General features: G+C 54.6%; 1 protein-coding gene across 1 annotated transcript in view; it reads right to left on the bottom strand.

The window, feature by feature from the left end:
• Positions 1–5,242: 5,242 nt before the first annotated feature.
• Positions 5,243–19,504, bottom strand: part of RUVBL1 (RuvB like AAA ATPase 1) — a 35,377-nt gene continuing 21,115 nt past the window's right edge. The window contains exons 5-11 of the mRNA XM_079934063.1: positions 18,786–18,875; positions 17,868–18,017; positions 16,182–16,245; positions 14,918–15,116; positions 10,252–10,354; positions 6,571–6,662; positions 5,243–5,652 (exon numbers count right to left, since the gene is read on the bottom strand). Coding sequence (XP_079790189.1) covers positions 5,493–5,652; positions 6,571–6,662; positions 10,252–10,354; positions 14,918–15,116; positions 16,182–16,245; positions 17,868–18,017; positions 18,786–18,875 — 858 coding nt within the window. The 3' untranslated portion in view covers positions 5,243–5,492. The remainder of the gene's footprint in view (positions 5,653–6,570; positions 6,663–10,251; positions 10,355–14,917; positions 15,117–16,181; positions 16,246–17,867; positions 18,018–18,785; positions 18,876–19,504) is intronic.

The raw sequence follows: 19,504 nt of genomic DNA, 5'->3' as shown, positions 1-19,504 counted from the left end.
AACAGTGATGCCTCTGGTTAGCGTGTTGGAGATTGACTGGGCAGAGGCCTAAGGGAGCTTTCTGGGGTGACAGGAACATGCTTGACACGACCTGGGTTTCATTTATCAAAACTCATGGAATTGTCCACTTAGGGTTAGTGCAGTTCACTGTGTACACATTTAACCTTTTAAAAAACAAACAAATATCCAACTCTAGGTAACTGTACATATGCCGAAGTATTAAAAGTACATATATGCATGATGTGGCCTGATGTCTGCAACTGACTGTGAAATGCTTAAGACAGGATAAAAATGGACTGAAGGATGGAGGGAAGACGGAGAGCACCCAGGTGACAGGGATACGGGTATTCACAGGTTTCTGCAACTGCTTTTTCCTTTTGAAAATTGAGATATAATTGACATACATTATATTAGTTTCAGGTGTACAACATGATTCAACATTTGTATATACTGCAAAATGACCACCACAGTAAGTCTAGTTAACTAACATCCAACACCACGCAGTTACACATTTGTTTCCCCCTGTGATGAAAACTTTTTAGGACCTCTCTCGGCAACTTTCAAATATGCAATACAGTGTTATTCACTATCATCACCATGCTCTACACTACATCCCCAGGACTTATTTATTTTATAACTGCAAGTTTGTACCTTCACCCATTTGACCCCTTCACCCATTTCACCCAGCCCCTCCCTCCCGCCTCTGGCAACTACCGACCTGTCCCTGTATCTGCGAGCTTGGTTTTTCTGTTTTGCTTTTTAGATTCCACATATAAGTGGGATCACAGGTAGCTGGCTTTCTGTGTCTGATTTGTTTCACTCAGCGTATTGCTAAGTCGTGGATACGTAGTAAAGCCCGGGCCTCTGCCCATTCTCTCCTCTCTGCTCCAGAGCCCTGCAACTTTCCTTATCTTTGAAATTTCTCCTAATAAATGCTGGGAAGCATAGGGTGGCTGACGGCAGGGGGCGAAGGAGGTTGTTCACCTACACCGCTTTGCACTTTTTACATTTTGATCCATGTTCATATATATATATATATATATATATATATATATATATATATATATTTTTTTTTTTTTTTCTTTTTTAATTAAAAGCCCAGCTCAGTAAGCTTTCCCTGACTGCTCTCTTCCCACGTGCGCGTTCGGTCACACACTCCCTCCCTGCCCGGCCCCGGCCTGGCCAGGCTTGCCCACGCCCCCTTGAGGAGGGGCGGGGCGGGCGGCGCGCGGCGGGGAGGCTGCGGAGACCCCGGAAAGGGGGAGGAGGGCCTGGCGCGACCCCAGCAGCTGCTCGCCCCTGTCACCTCCTCGCGGAAGCCCTCCAGTCCGCCCCCGAAGCACTGGCTCACACTTGCTTCCCTGCGGCCTGCCGGCAGCTGTCCGGAGCCTGTACGCCCTCTCGCGCGGGGCCGGGGGGAGCGTGCGGGCTACCGGGCCAGACCCGGGGTTTTCAGAGACGCCGGGCCGTGGGCGAGGCTGGCGGCCCGCGGGTGGAGGTCTCACAGCTGTCCCCCTGCCCAACCCTCGTGCGGGGCCGCGCATGCGTGTCCTGGGACCGGCGGTCCCGCGCGCGCCTGCGCGCGCCCCCCGCACCGCAGCATCCCCATTAATCACTAGGCGACGGCTGTGTCGAGCGGGCAGCCGGCGGGCGCCCATCGGCGCATCTTATCGCGTCGGCCCAGCCGCAGTGCGCGCCGCCCATTGATCGCGCCGGCCGGGCCGGGGTCAGCGCGGGCCGGGAGCCTGACAGCGAATCCATCGCCGCAGACGCGCGCTGACGGCGGCCCGGGCAGCGCGGCCCGGCCATTAATCACTGCGCCTGCCGCGAGTGACGGCCAGGGCGACAGGACCAGCCGGCGACAGCCAGCCCGGCGGCCGCCCTCCCCGCGCCCCGGCACCCTGCACCCTGTCCCTGGGGCCTGCTATCCCCAATAAATGGAGGAGGCAAGACGACGACTGGATGGGTGGACCCCGTTCTACCTCTCAGTGGGCCTGTTCCCAGACACCAAAGGGAGGGCTGGGCTGGGACAACGCGGGCAGCCACTCCTCCCCTCTGGTTGCCCAGCCCTGCCTGGGCCTCACTGGGGATGGGGGGCCAGGGGCCCAGGGAGGCCCAGCACATCATTCGTGGATGTGGTGGACGCGGAGGCAAAAGCCCACGCCTCTGCCCGTTCTCTCCCCTCTGCTCCAGAGCCTGTGGGCCCTGAGCTGGGGCTTATCCTGCTGGGCTTAACAGAAGCGTCCAGCCACAGGGGACCTCCAGGCCTTGCCAGGGCCTGCCCTCTGGGATCGGGAAGGGCAGAGCCTAACGGCTTCCAGCTCCTGTTGGATAAAGTGTGACCTTCGCTTCTTCCAAGAGGGACAGGGATCGGGAACTCTTCTCTGAATCATAGTATCTCGAGTGCCTGATGCAGCCACATGTCACCCCACCAAGTCCGCACACAGACCTACGCGATATGACTGCCCCCATCCTACAGAGGAGGAAACCAAAGCTCTAGGACCAGAGGGATCAAGGGCCAAACAATCCAAATGGCGCCCCTGCCTGCCATGCCCCCTGGACCCCTCTGCTCCCCTCTCCCACCTGCCGCCTCTGCCTGGAATCCCTCCAGGGCAGGGGCTGCTCAGGCTGGTCCAGATGCGGGGTTGGGTGCCCAGCACCTGCTGCTTTCCTGGCAGAGGCTCGCTGGGGTCTGAGACATGGAGGCCAACAGGGAGTGCCCCCCACCACTGTGCGGCTCCATTTTATTAGAAAAATAACCAGTAAGTCACCATCATCTGTTTAATCCTAAAAACCAAAATATTCTAAGAACCAATCTAGGGGGTGTAACCTAAGAGGTGTGGTGGTGAAAAGACACCGGGGCTGAGAAAACGAAGGAGAAGCCAAGGTGGCTCCCCAGCGAGGGCCAGGGACCCATCTTTCAAGAGCCCCTCCGGCCCGCTCGCATTCCTGGCCATTAGCACAGAAACAGGGAGCTGGGGTTCACGCAAACACTCCTCAGCCACCCAACTGGCTTGCTGGGAGGCACCCAAGAGAGCCCAGGCCCAGAGCCTGGAAAAACAGCCACTTCCTACAACCAGCCCCCACCCCGCCTCACGTTAATATTACAATTCTTCACGACAGAGCTGAAATAGTGCAAAAAATGGGGCTGCTGTAATTGTTGGTAGCTTGTGTGTCAGCCTGATAAGATATAACAAATATTTTCCTCCCCACCAGGGTCTGTTTCCGCCTTGGTAATGGATGGAGAAACTTCTCATAGTCGGCGAGGGATCGGTCGTAAAAACTTCGCCTGGAAGATTAATGTAATAATCACAGGCTTTGCTGGAAAAAATAGGAGGGATTAAAATAACCCAACCTTCCTACCTGTCCAGAACCATCTCCCTCACTGTGGAGCACAGACAAACGAGGAGGCCATCTCTCTGGGCACCACCAAGGCCAGGAGACCTGAGGAGCAGGACAGGGGGCCATGACCACACATGGCCGTCCTCCCCAGGACTGCTCTGGACGGCCCGGCCCCTGTGCAGCTGGGAAGATCTCCGCCCAAGCTGGGCTGGAGGAGGAGGTCCAGCCAGGGCAGAGCCTGGTTCTGTCCTCTAGGGTATGACTTTCCTCACACCAGCCCTGCCTGCCTCACCTGCCCGGCACAGAGGTCAGGGCTCGAAGGCCCCTCCAACAACTTGGCACACTGAGGAAGGCAGGTTAGCCACAGGGGTTAGGAGCACAGACACCAACCGGCTGATTCATCCTTACTAGCTGGGCAAGTGACTTAACCAGTACCCATCCCGTGGGGCTACTGAGAGAATGCGGAAGGAAATGCACAGCATCACACAGGCCCTAGTACACAACGGGCTCTCGCTGCATCTTAGGCATCACTCTTCCTTTGTTCCAATGTGGCTTAAGTTGGGAGACCAGAGACACAGGTGCAGCCTTGGAGGAGACGGGTAGCCACGTCAGGCCTGAGCGCACAGCCCTGGCCTCAGGAAGCGTCCCACCACCCCTCCCTGTGCCTGGGTGCCTCACACACACCCCCAAGACCCCCACGCTGGGATCTCCCTCAGGGGCGGGGCCACAGAAGATCCATTTTGGCAGCACGAATTCGCTTGGGGCCTTCTCAGGGCCTGGCGGCCCTCCAAGGGCTGGATGGATCCCCAGGCCTCAGCCCTCCTGCCCGGCCTCCTGCACACGCTCAGGTGATTGTCACTACATGGGGAACAGCGGTGCTGGCCGGCTTGCATTAAGGTGGTGATTAGATCAAGATGACCATCTTTGTTTGGTCCCCTCTCCCACACACAGTAACAGCAGGAAGACCCTGCCCGTGTGGCACTGCTGCTGGGCTGAGCCCTGCCTCAAATGAGCAGCACTGCGCTGGAGACAAGGACCGGGCCTGGCACACAGCACACTGTGAAGTCTGCCAGGAGCTCCACTGCCCCTCCCTCCCAGTCGCAGTGAGGGGGGCCCAGCAGAGGGACACAGGAGCCAACTGACGGGGATCCCAACGGTCAAAGCTGGAACAATTTGAGCAACAAAATAAAGGCATATTGGGTTATAACCCAAATATATAATAAATTTCCGTGAGTCCATCCTGATAGAAATGACTGAATAAATGAGCAAATGGGGAGAACAGGTGACCTCAGCCCTCCCGGAGGTGGAGCAAGCTCCCCTCCCCTCTGTGAGGGCTGTGCTTAGAGACGCCTTCCCAGAAGGACAGTGAGGAAAGGGAGATGGAGAAACCCAACAGCACATCCTCAGCCGGGTGATCAAGGTCAACACAACAGCCGTGAGCCTACCGGCGGCCGCACCTTTGACAGGACGTGATGGAAATGTCCCTTTCCCTGTGCTCTTCCTCCCAGTGACCCTCAATCCCAGTTTAATTATGAGAAAAACATCAAACAAGCCCCACTGAGGGATATTGGACAGAGTACCTGACCAGCACTCCTCAAAACCGTCAAGGTCATCAAAGACAAGGAACGTCTGAGCAACTGTCACAGCCAGGAAACCACAAGAGACATGACGACCGAATGTGACGCGGGCCCTGGACGGACCCTGGGACAGAGAGGACAGCGGATCACTGAGAAAGCATGCACAAAGCACAAGGACACGTGCTGCGGGCTCATCGCACACGACAAACATGCCACGTGGCTGTAAGATGTTGACAGCAAGGGACCCCTGCACCATCTTCACAGCAATTCTGTACATCTCCAGCTGCTCTAAAACACAAAGTTTACTCCTTAAAAAATTAAAAGAAAAGTCAGACAGGTATCATCAAAATAACCTATCAGGGTTTATTAGAAAACACACCAGATAAGGCAGGGTTTCTTCAAAGCAACCACGGGATGAGTCACAATAACTTAAAAAGAAACTCTTCCACACTAACTGACAGCGCTGCCACCCGCCCGAGTGGGGAAAGCCCAGCCCGGGGGCAAGCCGCCTACCCACAGGCCAGAGCGGGAGCAGGCCTACCCGGAGTCTCCGCGCAGACGACCCCGGCCGTCTCACTTCATGTACTTGTCCTGCTGGTCAGCCAGGATTTTGGCTGAGGACTTGGCGTCGTAGAAGAGCTCACTGATCTCCTCGACGTGCTCCTTCTCAATGCCGTCCTTCCCGTTGATCTTGGCCAGCAGGTTGGCCGGGGTCAGCAGCTGCACCGCGTACCTAGAGCGGCCGGGGCCAAGGCAGGTGTGAAGCAGGGCCACGGATGGGAGCCCCCTCCCCAAGTCAGCAGGTGCACTGAGGGAGCTGCAGAAGCTTGTGGCAGCTGCTGCAGACACAGCAGACAAGGGGAGAGTTGCACTTTTCAGAGACCTGGAGTCATAGCCTCACCAGGGAGGGGCCAGAAGCCACCGGCATGACGTATAAGCCCTGCTCCCGGAACCTGTCACTGCCTAGAGGTCCTCCCCTCCAGCAGGAGGCCCTCCACCACTGCTGGGAAGGGACCACAATCCTGGATGTCTACAGCGGCAAGCAGGCAACGCCAGGGTCCAGATCGGGACAGGGACCATGGCGGAGAAATGAACACACAGCCCCATGGAAACAAAGGCCCCAACCAAAGGCAAAAAGTCCAGGAGTTTCTGAAAGCACCACTCCACCCAAACAAAACAGCCTGCATTCTGCTTCAACCTTAGGAGCGAGGAACTGACTCAAAGGGAAACGGCCAGGCCGAACACTGTGAAGTCATGACTCATAAGCAGTCAGGACACTGAGAAGGGTCACCCTCCAAGCAACTGGCTTCCGGCCGCTGGTGGGCAGTCAGGAGAGCCACCTCTGCCTGTGCTCCTCCCCGCCCAGCAGACGCTGCAGCACAGGGCCGGAGCAGAGGGGCTGTCTGCCCTGCACCCGGTCTCCGGTTCCGTCCATCTCCCCCACGCAGGGGGCCACCAGGCAGAGCACGCTCTCCACCAGCAGGACCGTCTGCTACAGGACGGGGGGGACTTAACCTGTCGCTCAGCTTTCTCAACACCACTGTCTAGCTGCGCTGCACCTGCCGCAGGATGAGACCCACCATCCTGGAAGGGCAGGCACGGTCCCGCGCCCTGGGAAGGCGCTGCTGGGGTCCGGGCACGGCCAGCTCACCTCAGAGTGGTCTTGGTACCGATCTCCCCCAGGTGGTTCAGCGCCTCCTCACTGATGTTGATTCCCTCTGTCTGGGCTCGGATTTTAATGATCTTTTGGAGGAGAAACACTGTGATCAACAGTGACAGACCTCAAGTGTTCCCATCCCACCTCCTAATAGCACAGATGCCCCAAGCGGGGCCGGTGGGGCAGAGCCGACCCCGCGGGCGCTGCTGTCCTCGCACAAGTCGGGGGCACAGCCCCACGCCGACTGGAAGGCAGCTGGTACCCCGAGGTGTGCACCAGGGCGGCGCTGCCCCTGCGCCCACCCTGCCTGCCCCGGCTCCCTCAGCGGCAGCTAACCTCCCCAGCAGGGGCACCGCCACCTCTAAGCACTCAGGCAAGAAGAGACACTTCTTATTTGCTTGACAAATGCGATGCTTAAATAAAATTTAAAAGTTACTTTTAAGCATTTACCAGCTCTCATAACATCACTGGGAGATATCTCATCTGTCAAGAAAGAAGAGGCTGACACTTGTGCAGTTTGAGATCCTGGTGAAGTTGGAGGGGAAGCAGGCTGGCGTGGGGACACGGTAACACAAGTGGCACCAGGATCCTGCAGGCGCACAGCACTGAGTGATAAGGGGCAGCGGGATAATGATGCTGTGTGTTGTGGAGCTGAGATAACTGGAGGGCTTCGAGCCTCATATAATACAGGAATTTTTCACTTTGGCAGCTTCGTAAACAAGTTATCAAGAAGCCCCTGTTTAAATTAAAGCCATAAACACACCCGGGATACAGGCGTGGAAGTGGGAAAGACTGGGCCCCCAGCCAAGCCTCACAAGGGGAGAGGGACCAGAGGGTTAGGAGGTGGACACTTCAAATGGGCGTTCGGCTCTCAGGCAGAGACCCCGAGGGCAGGAGCTGCAGGGGTACGGAGGTTAGCGTCTGGTGACCCTGGTTAAGGGGACCCCGCGTGGCAGCCGCTGTCAATGAGAAAGGCCCGGCTCGGTAGGAACCAGGTCCCGCAGATGTCAGCAGTGAGCGGACGGGGGGCCGAGGTGGACGGGCCGGCACATACCAGGCAAGGTAGCCCCGCTGCTGCAACCAGCGCCGCCAGGGCTGAGGCCCGGGTGCTGGCAGGAAAGGCTCTCATTTCGCCAAGAGAGACTCAGAACTCAGATTTTTGTATGAAACGTCCTGACTGCTGAATGTTGTCAACTTATTTCAACATTTCACAAACACTGCACTGGCCACATCTGTTCAGCCAGGGGGCTGCCAGGTGTGACCTCTGTCAAAAGAATCTTAGTACGTGCGTGAGGCGTCCACTGTCTGGGGTCCAAAGTGAAATGCAGCTGAGCAGAGACGTTACTGGACGGGCACAAGGACGGCAGGGAAAGGAGAGAGCAGAAGGCTCCAGCCACAGGACTCCCCTCCGGCCATGACCGTCACAGCAGGGCAGCTCTGTGCTCCCAAATAGAAAGAGCTTCTCACCCACAGCTGGGATGACCAAGGAGTCCCCTGGGGGCCTTTGGAAACTCTAGGAGATGCAAACATTGGGTTCTGGAACCTGGTCTGGGGAAGAGCACCAGCCCGGAGCATCTGGCCTTCGGCGAGCCACGGTGACACTGGAGGGCTGTCAGGGATGCTCTGCTCTCATTCTCTCTAGAGCAGGTCAGAGCAATCCCAGGAGCTCCTGTCTCAGACCGCTTGGAAACGGACAGTTCATAAGTTAGATCTTTAATCATTTAATAACCTGCAGGGATAGTTTATGAGGGTGTCGGCGCTGACGGCAGAGTACACAAGTTACGTTTACTTTGCTTTTTAAAAAACTCACCCCGGGCTCCAGTAAAAATGCTGATGTTGTCCCCTGAACAGCACGAACAAAGCGGTGCTCGTCTGGCAGCTGGTCTATCCTCTGCTAACCCCAGAGAAAGCCCGAGAAGAGACCCCCTGGCCGAGCCTCCAGACTCTGGGGCACAGCGCACGTGCCAGGGACCTAGGACCGCGTGCTCTGGGTTTGTGAACAGCAGCCGTGACAGCCGCACCCCCCCAAGTGGCCGTCACTGTCTCCCTCGGTCCGCACGACAGCCTTGAGCCGAGGGAGCTCATCTCCTGGTGAACAGAGGCCGCGAAGCACCGCGGGGTACAGGCTGGGGCTCCGGTCCAACAGTCCGGGTAGGGAAGGGGGCAGTTTCTCCCCTGCTTTGGCTTCTGCTCCTCAGCAGTGAAAGCCCTGGCTTCAACCTAGCGTTCATCCAAGAGCAAGAGACCATCACCTGGTGACAAGGCCCCAGCCACGAACGCCATCTCCTAACTGACACACCCAGCTGCTTCCGTGAACTAGAACCGCATGGGTGTCCTGTCTGTGCTGCTTATGCAGGGAGATCTCTGGCTCCACACACCACCAGCGCTCCTCGTGCTGGTCAACAAGACATGCCAGCAGGGGCCAGGCCAGACGGGCCGCGGGCAGGCAGGGGAGCTGCTGGCGCGTGTCCAGGAGCGGCCCTCTGAGCTCCAAAAGGAGAGGCTAGCTGACCAGCTACCACAGGGGCTCCACTCCCAGATGAGACACCTCTAGCGGGGAGGAGGCTGGCGGCAAAGCGATCAAAAACACAGGCTTCAGGATCAGACAGCCTGGATTCCAGTTATACGTCCTGCCACCGCCTAGCCACTGACGAGGTGTATGAGCTTGGGCAGGTTAACCAGGCTAAGTCTCAGTGTCCTCCTCTTTAAGAATGCCAGTGAAAACAGTTCTCCCTACCTCGAGGTGACGGGGGATCAAATGGCCCAGCACAATGTCTAACAAAGACTGCCTGTGCTCTGGCGAGGAGAGGGTCCGGCAGAGCTCACCGAGATGTCAGTGCAGCCCTGGGCCACTCCACGGCCCCAGCTGTGGCCACATGCTGACCCCCACAGTGAGACACCTATGCCTCAGCAAAACCGTCTGGGGCAAGGGTGGGCAGAGTAGATGGCTGGGCTCTGCAGGGCACAGCCTGGCTTTGAGTCCTGGACTCGCCACTCAGTGACTCAGCCGTCAAAGGGGGGAAACGACTGCCTGGAAGCATCAGAAAGGGGACTGGGGCTTCCAAGGGTGCCGAGGCACTGTGGGACACACATGGGGTCGACGAGGCCAATCCCATGCATCCCGCCAGCCCCCGCTCCCAAGCCTCAGCCAGACTCAGTTCATGCAGGGCTGAGCACACGCTACGTGGGGCGCTGAGCTAAATGCTCCCCTGTGCACCGTCATGCCTCTTCCTGTGAGCTTAGGTTGGTGTTCTCCATTCCACACGCCCTCTACACTTGTGCTGCTGTTTCACTACCATCTCCACAGCCTCGGCAGCAGCCCGGGCAGAGCCTCCGCTAGGACTTGGGTTCTGCGCCTGCCAGAGGTGCCTGTGTGGGTCCTGGCGGGCCAGCGCCCAGGCTAGAGCCTCTCACTACATGATGTTCTGCAGCCTCTTTCCTAGAGCTGGTGGCCTCCCTAATGGCTGTCACCAAGGCGATTTTCTCACTGTCCCTTTCCTAAGTTTACAGGAAGGGATGGAGTAGAAGAGAGAACAGCCAAGGCCACAGGCAGCTGAGGTTTTGTGCCACTTCAGGCCACGTGCAGTTGGCTCACACGCCGTTCAGATGGGGGGCCTTCCCGCTGGGCATCGGGGACACGGGGAGCGAACGAGGGAAGAAGGGGGCGGCGCTCACCTGCTTCATCTCCTGCGGGGTGTACAGCGTGGCCCGGATGATCATCACTCGGTCCAGAAGGTCAAGAGGGATGCCGTGGGGAGAGGGGATGTCCTCCGTGCCCCTGAAAGGCCAGAAGTGCCACATCGCTCAGGCCCCTCTGAGACCAGAAACTGGACACTGGAAACAAGGCTGAGGCCCTCACGATGACAAAGCAGCTAGTTCTCGCCCTGAGAGTCAGAGGCAGGACCGCAGAGGACACAGACTACTAACTCAGGTGGTGTCAGAAACAACGTCATTATTTTAGCAAGTATCAACACCACAGGAAATTTGGGGAGGAGAAAAAAAGCCACCTAAAATCACATTAAAAATATTCATATAGGTATTTGCCAAATTTTCGTAAGTTACACTATGTATGTATATTTTTTCTTTTTTGCTTTTGTCCATGTTGCTTCAGTCTTAACAGACCATCAAGTGTTTTACTTAATTCAAACCGTTGGGCATTTAGGTAGTTTCCAGTTGTTGCTATTATTATTCACGGTGTTTTGATACATAATTGTATGCATGCAGCCATGAACGTTTCCTCGGCAGCTCTCACAGAGCGTGACACTACTGTGAGTATCTCCTTAATCAAACGAGTGAATGAACGAACGAATATCCTAATTTACGCAGCTACATGAGAGATCTGATCCCATTGCACTGTAGCCAATACTGAGTATTCTAATTCTTAAATAGTTTGCTGTGACTTCCTGGTGGTGCAGTGGTTAAGAATCCGCCTGCCAATGCAGGGGACACAGGTTCAATCCCTGGTCTGGGAAGATCCCACATGCCGTGGAGCAACTGGGCCTGTGCACCACAACTACTGAGCCTGCGCTCTAGAGCCCTCAAGCCACAACTACCGAGCCCGCATGCTGCAACTACTGAAGCCGTGCACCTTGAGCCCATGCTCTGCAACAAGAGAAGCCACTGCAATGAGAAGCCTAAGCACCGCAAGGAAGAGTAGCCCCCGCTCACCGCAACTAGAGAAAGCCTGCGCGCAGCAACAAAGACCTAACGCAGCAAAAAAAAAAAAAAAAAAAAAAAAAAGTTTGTGGGCTTCCCTGGTGGCACAGTGGTTAAGAATCTGTCTGACAATGCAGGGGACACAGGCTCAGGGAAGATCCCACATGCCAGACAGCAACTAAGCCCGTGCGCCACAACTACTGAGCTTGCACTCTAGAGCCTGAGAGACACAATTACCGAGCCTGCGTGCCACAACTACTGAAGCCCACGTGCCTAGAGCCCATGCTCCGCAATAAGAGAAGCCACTGCAATGAGAAGCCCACGCACTGCAATGAAGAGTAAACCCCGCTCTCCACAAAAAGAGAAAAGCCCGCACGCAGCAACGAACACCCAACGCAGCCAAAATAAAAACAAATAAATAAAAAAAATTATTAAAAAAAAAAAGTTTGCTGCTTAAAGGTGTAGAAAAACGAAGAGTATAACACATCGTCTGATTTGCATTTCCTTGATTACTAATGAATCATTTGAATGCTTTCCCTGTTACTTCATTTCGTTCTGGGAACTGTCCCGTCACGTCCTTTGCCTGTCGTTCTCTCGAATCCTTAGCCAGACCAGAGGAGAGCGGCCCGGGAGAAGAACCCCGCCAACCCACCGGGCCGCAGGGCGGCAGCTCCTGATACGATGAGGGCTGGGCCAGCCTGGCGGCACGCGGGCCTACAAGCTCAGTGAGCTGAGCCGGGCCTGCCTCCGCCTTCAGGAGCCCATCAGCACCGAGGCTGGCCTCCCCAGCGAGACGAGCCTGCAGTCTACGGTCAAAGAACGAGGGCAGGTTGTTTGCAGCTAACCTTCAGTAAGTTTCAAAAATAAGTAAACATTCTAGAAATATAACTTCAGTAAAAGAAAATCTATCTGTTGAAACTCTATCCGGTCAGTTGAACTGTAAGTGTATATTTATTGCTGCAAGAATAAAATGTCCTGACACATGCTACAACAGGATGAACCTTGAAAATGTTACGCTAAGTGAAAGAAGTCAGTCACAGAGGGGCAAATACTGTATGATTCCACCCATAGGAAATACGCAGAAAAGGCAAATTCACAGAAGCAGAGTACATCTGAGATTACCAGGGGCTGGGGGAAGGGATATGGAACTCACTGGTTAATGGGGACAGAGTTTCTGTTTGAGGTGAAGGAAAAGTTCTGGAGATGGATGGTGGTGATGGCTGTACAACATTGTGAAGGTAATTAGTGTCACTGAACCATACACATAAAAATAATTAAAATGGCAAACTCTATGTTATATACATTTTACCACAATGAAAAAATTCAAAAAAAGAATAAAATGCTTCATCAATAATTGTTAAATCTAATATTTAAAAATAAGTAAGACCTTTCCAAACAAAAAGGAAAACAGTAGCAAATATAAAATATTAAGATACCATTAGAGAAAACAAATCTTTTCCATCAACAAATATTTCTAAAACTAATAACGAAGAATTATTAAGATGGGGGCTTCCCTGGTGGCGCAGTGGTTGAGAGTCCGCCTGCCGATGCAGGGGACACGGGTTCGTGCCCCATTCCGGGTGGATCCCACATGCCGCGGAGCGGCTGGGCCCGTGAGCCATGGCCGCTGAGCCTGTGCGTCCGGAGCCTGTGCTCCGCAACGGGAGAGGCCACAACAGTGAGAGGCCCGCGTACCGCAAAAAAAAAAAAGAATTATTAAAGATGAAATTCTATCATGATTCAAATTTTAGTATATTTGGTATATCTGTAATCTTCCTATTAAACAAAATAACCTTGAAAAACTACATTTAATTTTTAGTTATTTACTTCTATTTAAGCCGTGTGTCTCTCCTTGTTTTAGGTCCTATTTAGGAATTCTCTTGGGAAATGTTTAAAAGACCTCAACTTGCCGTCTTAAAATACCCTCAACTCTCTAACACTCACGATAAATTAACTTCAATTCAGACATAATAAAAAGTCTAAAGAAGAAGAGATTAGAGGAAAAAACACAAAAGAACAGAATTTATAAGAAAATGTTAAAATTTTTTCTTATAGTTTTGAGTCCATAAAAGTAAAAATTTAAACAAAAAAACTCTGCTTAAAGACTGCTAAGCATTTTTCAGGAATTAAAGACCAAAGACTGGAAATTTGTCCAAGCTATGAACCTTAGGTACACAGTTCCTTTCAGACAACATATTAGTGAAAAATAGTTTCTGGAACTCACATCCCTCTGGACGGGGATGGGGTCAAGTTTCCCAGGCCCCACTGGGCAAGCTGAGATCAGAGCCACCTTTCTATGCACTTTTTTTTTCCCTAGATGGGATGAAACTAAGAGAAGGACTCCGATCCTAAGATATCTTGGTCCTGCCCTAAGCTGCCTGGCTCTGCGGGGCCTGAGAGGGAGGGGCGTCTATCAGCAGAGCTCCCTCGGTAGGGGGCGCCATCCGCCCAGGCTGAGCCCTTCCGCCAGCTGTCAGACTGAAGCCAGGCAGGCCTGACCAAAGCAAAGCCCAGGAAGCTGACAGGGCCTGTGCGGCAGGGACACCAGGCTCACCAGGCCACGTGTCCAGTTTCCAGATGCTGCCCAGGTAGCCAGGCTCCCGCTGGCTGAACCTGGTACAAGCTGCCGGCCCTTTAAGATTGCAGAAGACACCTGTGATGATGACAGGCGGTGGTCTTGTCAAGACATCATCACAGGGATTCAAAGAGGGGATGCAAGATGCTGCCGCCGCAGGCACTTGCATCGTGCACACAAATCCTCTTTCTGAGCGAGAGTGATCACCTGAGCAGGGGGCCTGCCCCACAGTCAGCAGCACGGCTTCTGTATAAGCTCAGCAGAGACAAAGCTCCTCCAAGGCAGGTCTAGGTGAACCAGCAGTCCAGGCTCCCCACTAGCTTTGGCTCCAGCTCCGTGCCGAGACCCTCAAGGGCCTTGGGGTCTCTTTCCAGATTCCTGCACCCCCCTGCCACCAGAAGCATGTGGCCTCCGGGGCTCTGCTGCCCTCACTACTGTGCTGCAGGCTTAAAGAGGGCTCTGTACCACCCCCTCATGCCCTAGCACTGCTGAGACCAGGCCCCAACACTCAAGGGAGTGCAGAAAACCAGTGAGCCAACTACTGGGCACACTGGTGCTTAGGCTCGAGAGCTGAAAAGAGGGCGAGTCCTCTGGGATCCCTTCTTGAAGGTGGACCTAAGGGGGTTGGGTGGGGGGAGGTGCCAGTGTGGCTCCAAGAATGTCTGGGCCAGAAAGAAACGACTGGTTTCACTGTCAGAGGCCTGGGTTCTCATCCTAGCTTTATGACCAGGGGCACACCACGTTGTCATTCTGTTTCCTCTCTGAAAAGTGAAGGCAAGACACACACCTCCTGGAGCTTGGAGGAGGTCGGAAGTTAACACAGGCCATGTCGCCAAGGGCTGGCCCATCTGACCTTACCTTTGCCCACTCCAACCGGATGACCAAGACACACCCCAGTGGAACCCCAGTCACCACGACGAGGCCCTCATATGCAGAAACAGGATGGCTGCTGCGCTGGTGACCGTGACAGAGTGAAGTCAAGCCACTCTGCTTCCCTCGAAATGAACACGACCACCCCTCACCCTCATCCTGACTCGCGACACTACGGGATGAAGGTGATCCTGGAGGAACACATGAGCCCGGGCAGAAGGTGGAAAAGCCTCATGGTACCTGATGACACAGTTGCCTCGGTTGGACGCAAAGATGACGATGGGGGCAATGGAAGACTCCAGCGCCCGGTGCAGGTAGGTGAAGCACTCGATGTCCAGCATGTGGACCTCATCAACGAACAGCACCCCCGGGACCAGCTCTGCCACGCCCTGGTCGATGTACTTGTTCACCACCTTGTTAATCTCCCCTCGGAGTTTATCTAGGAGTCGGCAAGGATGGACAAGCAGGGTCAATGCCAGGTGCGGAGGCTGTCGCCTTTCTCTTCTCTTCCACCCGAACTCAATCCAAGCCTAAGTTCAGGGCCGGGTTTGACTGCTAGCTCTGTGACCCCACAAGCAGGCTATAGCCCCACTCCAGGCGTCAGTTTCATCTGAAAATAGGGTTAACTTTACCTAAAAGTCACAAAATTGGCTGCCTCCCCTGAGTTGTGTTTTGTTAAGTTTATAAATGGCTTTTACCACATTCTGCATGTCTGTCACACTCCCCACCAGGCCTTATTATCTCACACCCCCAACCCAGGAAGAAGGGAGCTTTCAGATGCAAATTTCCCTGTGCTGCACTCAGTGAATGACCCTTTCTCTTGGCCCTGTGTGACAAAGCTTCGTTAATTAACTTTCAATCAAGTACTTGGAGGAAGGAATAGGGTGCGTGCAGAATCCTCTCCGGAGGGAAACCTGTGAGGAATGACAGGTTCTGAGGAAAGGCACCATCTCAGAGCTCTAAGAGGGACAGAGCCTCTCAAAAGCTGAATAACCGTCCAAGGTCACAGTTCTCATTGTCCAAACCAGCGCCTGTACTAACAGCAGGAGGGAGCAGCCCACAAACCAGCACCTTCTACCACTGCCATGAAGCGGGATGGTCAAAGCTGTGTTAAGATAAGGACGCTGCTCTAGGCAACTCTAATAGAAAGGGCTCAGATCATGCCACTGGCTGAAACTTTAAAGAAAACAGAGCTTTAATGTTTAACATTTTCAGGTGACAAAGCTATAGGTGGTAATTAGAAAAAAGAGGGGCGTACCAGTTAGCAAGGGGAGCAGGTAAACTACAGGCCCACGAGGGGCAGCCACACTCCCGCCTCGCCTGGGGACTCCATGTGCTGCAGAAGCAACGTGACCCGTGACAGCCTCCATCGGTGGGATGAGCGCGAGGACACCGAGGACAGCCACACACTGTCAGGGGGGAGAAGTGCGCCTCCCGACGCACTCGCCAGGCTGGGGACCGGGTCCGTCAGACCCCAGGCCCCCAGCTCTGCTTCTTCTCTCACCTGTGATCTCCGTCTTCTTTGGCTTCATGAGCTGGCCCATCATGGACAGGATGTCTTGTCCCCCCTGCAGAGGAGAAGACTCAGGAATCAGTCCTGCTTCCTAAGGCAGCTGCAAATGCCTCATCGGCACCCCCCAACCCCCGTGCCCCTCGTCAATTGCCCCACGTCAGCTCGTCAACTCGACAGGGGTCCTGAGATGTGGAGACCCTGGGCACCTGCACTGGAAGCTTGAGGAGCTTCTCAACACAGAGGAGTTTTTAAGAGGCTCCCCCGAGCGGCCAGAATTAAACAAAATGCCTTTGTGGGAAGAACAAGCTCCGTGGGGCCGCCCCCCCCACCCCGGCCGTGTCTCTTCCCAGTCCCGGACGGCTTCACCCCACAGGTCTGCCAACTCTTCCCTGGGCATTCAGCTCTTCTGGACTCAATTCGAGCCCACCTGTCAGGAACCACAGTCTGTTTCCTGGGAAGCCCCTCCGTGGGGCGTCTGACCCCAACACTGTCCTGCTGCTCCAGCCCCCTGGGGACAGACGCATGGACTCATGTCCCCCCCCTCCTCTCACTAGGCCCGGCTACCAGACTTGCTCGGAGCCCAGGGCTTGTCCCTGCAGCTGGCTGACCCCGCGCAGGCTCACCAGCTGCTGCACCCACCTGCCAGCCCCTCAGTGCAGGTAGCAAGCAGTCAACATTTCGTGATCACCTGCTGTTTCCAGGCCCTGGGACACAGGTGCTCCCTGAATGTTCAACAGTGAAAGGGAGCTAATGTTTCCCAAATACTTGCCGGGCCAGGTAGGAAGTATCATGCCCTTTCCACAGAGGAGTAAACTCAAAATCAGAGAGCCCTAAATCACAAAAACCTGAAGACCCGAAGTGACTGTCGGCCGAGCCCACAGTGTTGGAGCCACAATCCCGGACTCCACTTCGGTGAGACTCGTCAGGCGAGTGGCTCCCAGCAGGCTGGTTTCACAAACTGGGGGGAGATTCTTCAGCAAGCTCTCTGCCAAGGCTCCAAGGGACAACACCCATGGATCAAATTTCAGGTTAGAAAGCCTATTCCCTTGTTAGTGAAGAGGTGGCCTCTTTTAGGACGAAGAGGAAACCAAACCCAAAGACCACCAGCAGGGAAGAGTCGGCTTCTCTGAATTGCACATTTCCCAGAGATGGCATAAAATCATCCTGTACTTTCCCCACATTTTATTAGTCGGGACACAAGCATCCATCTTCTGCTCGCATAAGGAGCAGGGACAGTTCCAGCTCAAAGCTATAAAACTGGGGATTCTGCTAAGCAGGGGGAAGACACAGCTTTCTCAGGCTCCCTGAAATCCTGCAAAGGGCTCAAAGAACACTCCTGCCCTCTGCCATTCACACCCAGAGCAGCCCAGGCCCGAGCCGCGTGCTGGAGAGGAGCCAGGGAGAAGCTGGCCAGCTCGGGGGCCAGAGGCTGGGCTGGGAGAAGGAACAATACGCAGGAAACCATCTGTGACTAGAGCGTTTGAAATGCAACAAAGGAGCCCCTCGTAGCTCTTGTCCATGTTAATTGCTGAACATTACAGACAGAAAAGGACTGCCTGCCCTAAGAAGCAGCAGCAAGACTGACAGTTCATCCCGGAGCCTCCAGCACACAAAAGGCTCCCGCGCCAGCAGGGCCGCCAGCAGGGCCAGCTTCCCGGCGGTAGCTGGGGGCAGTACCTGGGGCCGTGCGTTGGCCACGTCCAAGTCATGCAGGGTCACGTCCTGGATGATTTCCTTCTTCTTGTGCACGTCCCCCTTGGGCAAGGGGACGTACTCTTCAGCTTCAAGGTCGAATTCGGTGGCGTAGGTGTCACACCTGCCCTGCCTCTGCAGAGAGAGCGAAACCTGAGTGCCTGGCGAGCTCCACTGCCAAGTCCCCAAGCGGCACAGGGTGAGATAAAAGTCTCAGGTCCCACTGCGGCCTGACAGCCGCCTTGACAAACTGCAAACATGGCCTCTGCTTCCCTGCTGCCAAGAGAAGGAGCTATCTGCCCATCGCTGGGTTCCAAAACCCGGCTGAAAACACCCGATACTCTCTCCCAGAATCTTCCCCCTCTCTCTTAACTGTATGCAATTCCCGATAAAAGGCAAATCCAGTAGATTAACTGGAGACGGAGGGGCTGTTCAGACTCTTTTGTAGGTGGGTGATTTATTGTATGATATGAGGTATCATGCTCATCCATTAAACAGTGAGGAACTCTGTACAGGACACTGGAAGTCAGATATAAAAAGAATGCCAGCTGATGCAGCATTCCTTTCCACATGCATAGATCTTGGGAAGAAAATACCAAAGAGATAAAAGGAAGATTAAGTACCCTGCACATTTCAATTTGAAAATGACTACAGTTGTTTCGCGTCCTCGCCATTCTCCCCCTCTAAACAGGTTTTGGTATTTCTCTAACAGACTGTCTGTTTTAATCATGAGAAGGTTAAGGAATGCAGATAAAGGGAAAGCAAACTCGACTAAACATAAAGGGGCAACCTGCTGCCCTTCCAGCAGCATCGCAGCAGACACGGTGCCCCTTCCCACGCACCCCGGACCCCCTGAAGAAAGCAAGCCGCCTCCCGGCCACCCGGGTCTCCTCGTGGCATTACCTTCACGGCCCCACTGTTGGCTTCAATGTAAATCACATCTCCAGCTTCTACTCGCTCTTTCTGCAAACTTTCAAAAATGCTGGGGTCCAGCTTAAAAAAACAAACAAACAGTGAACCAGAGAACTATAATCCACGTTGTATTTATTTCTGATATACTGTAAGGTAGTTTCCTCTATGAGAGCTGAGGTAGCTAATGACCGTATGGAGGGAGAGAGGGAGAGAGGGGGGGAGGGAGAGAGGGGGAGGGGGAGAGAGAGAGAGAGAGAGAGAGGGAGGGAGGGAGGGAGGGAGGGAGGGAGTGAGTGTGTGTGTGTGTGTGTGTGTGTGTGTGTGTGTGTGTGTGTGTGTGTGTGTGTGTGTGTGTGTGTGTGTGTGTGACAGGCTTTGGGGTTTGAGTGTCCCAAAGAGAAGGCAGGAGAGGGGCACAAAGGGAGACCTAAGCTCCTCCTTCCTTTTACTCCAGAGGCCGCAAACTGGCAACTATGGCTCTGACCACTTGCAGGTGGGGCCCATACTGTCCATGGGACCAGAGGCCCTAGCACCCCCTTTGAGATTGCTTTCCCTGCTTCCATCCTTTGCCCTCCCCACACCAGCCGGGGTGGCAGTTTCTGCACCGGAAGCACGGACAGAACCTGCTTACTCTCCATGGCTGCCCTTCTGTGGGCCCATGGTTTTAGACAAGGCTCTCTGAGCTTCAGTTTCCTCGTCTATATGACAGC

This window comes from Stenella coeruleoalba (genome assembly GCF_951394435.1).
Source record: "Stenella coeruleoalba genome assembly, chromosome: 10".
Taxonomy (NCBI): domain Eukaryota; kingdom Metazoa; phylum Chordata; class Mammalia; order Artiodactyla; family Delphinidae; genus Stenella; species Stenella coeruleoalba.
The sequence above is the reverse complement of the archived record's forward strand: the minus strand, read 5'-3'. Positions and strand labels throughout refer to the sequence as shown.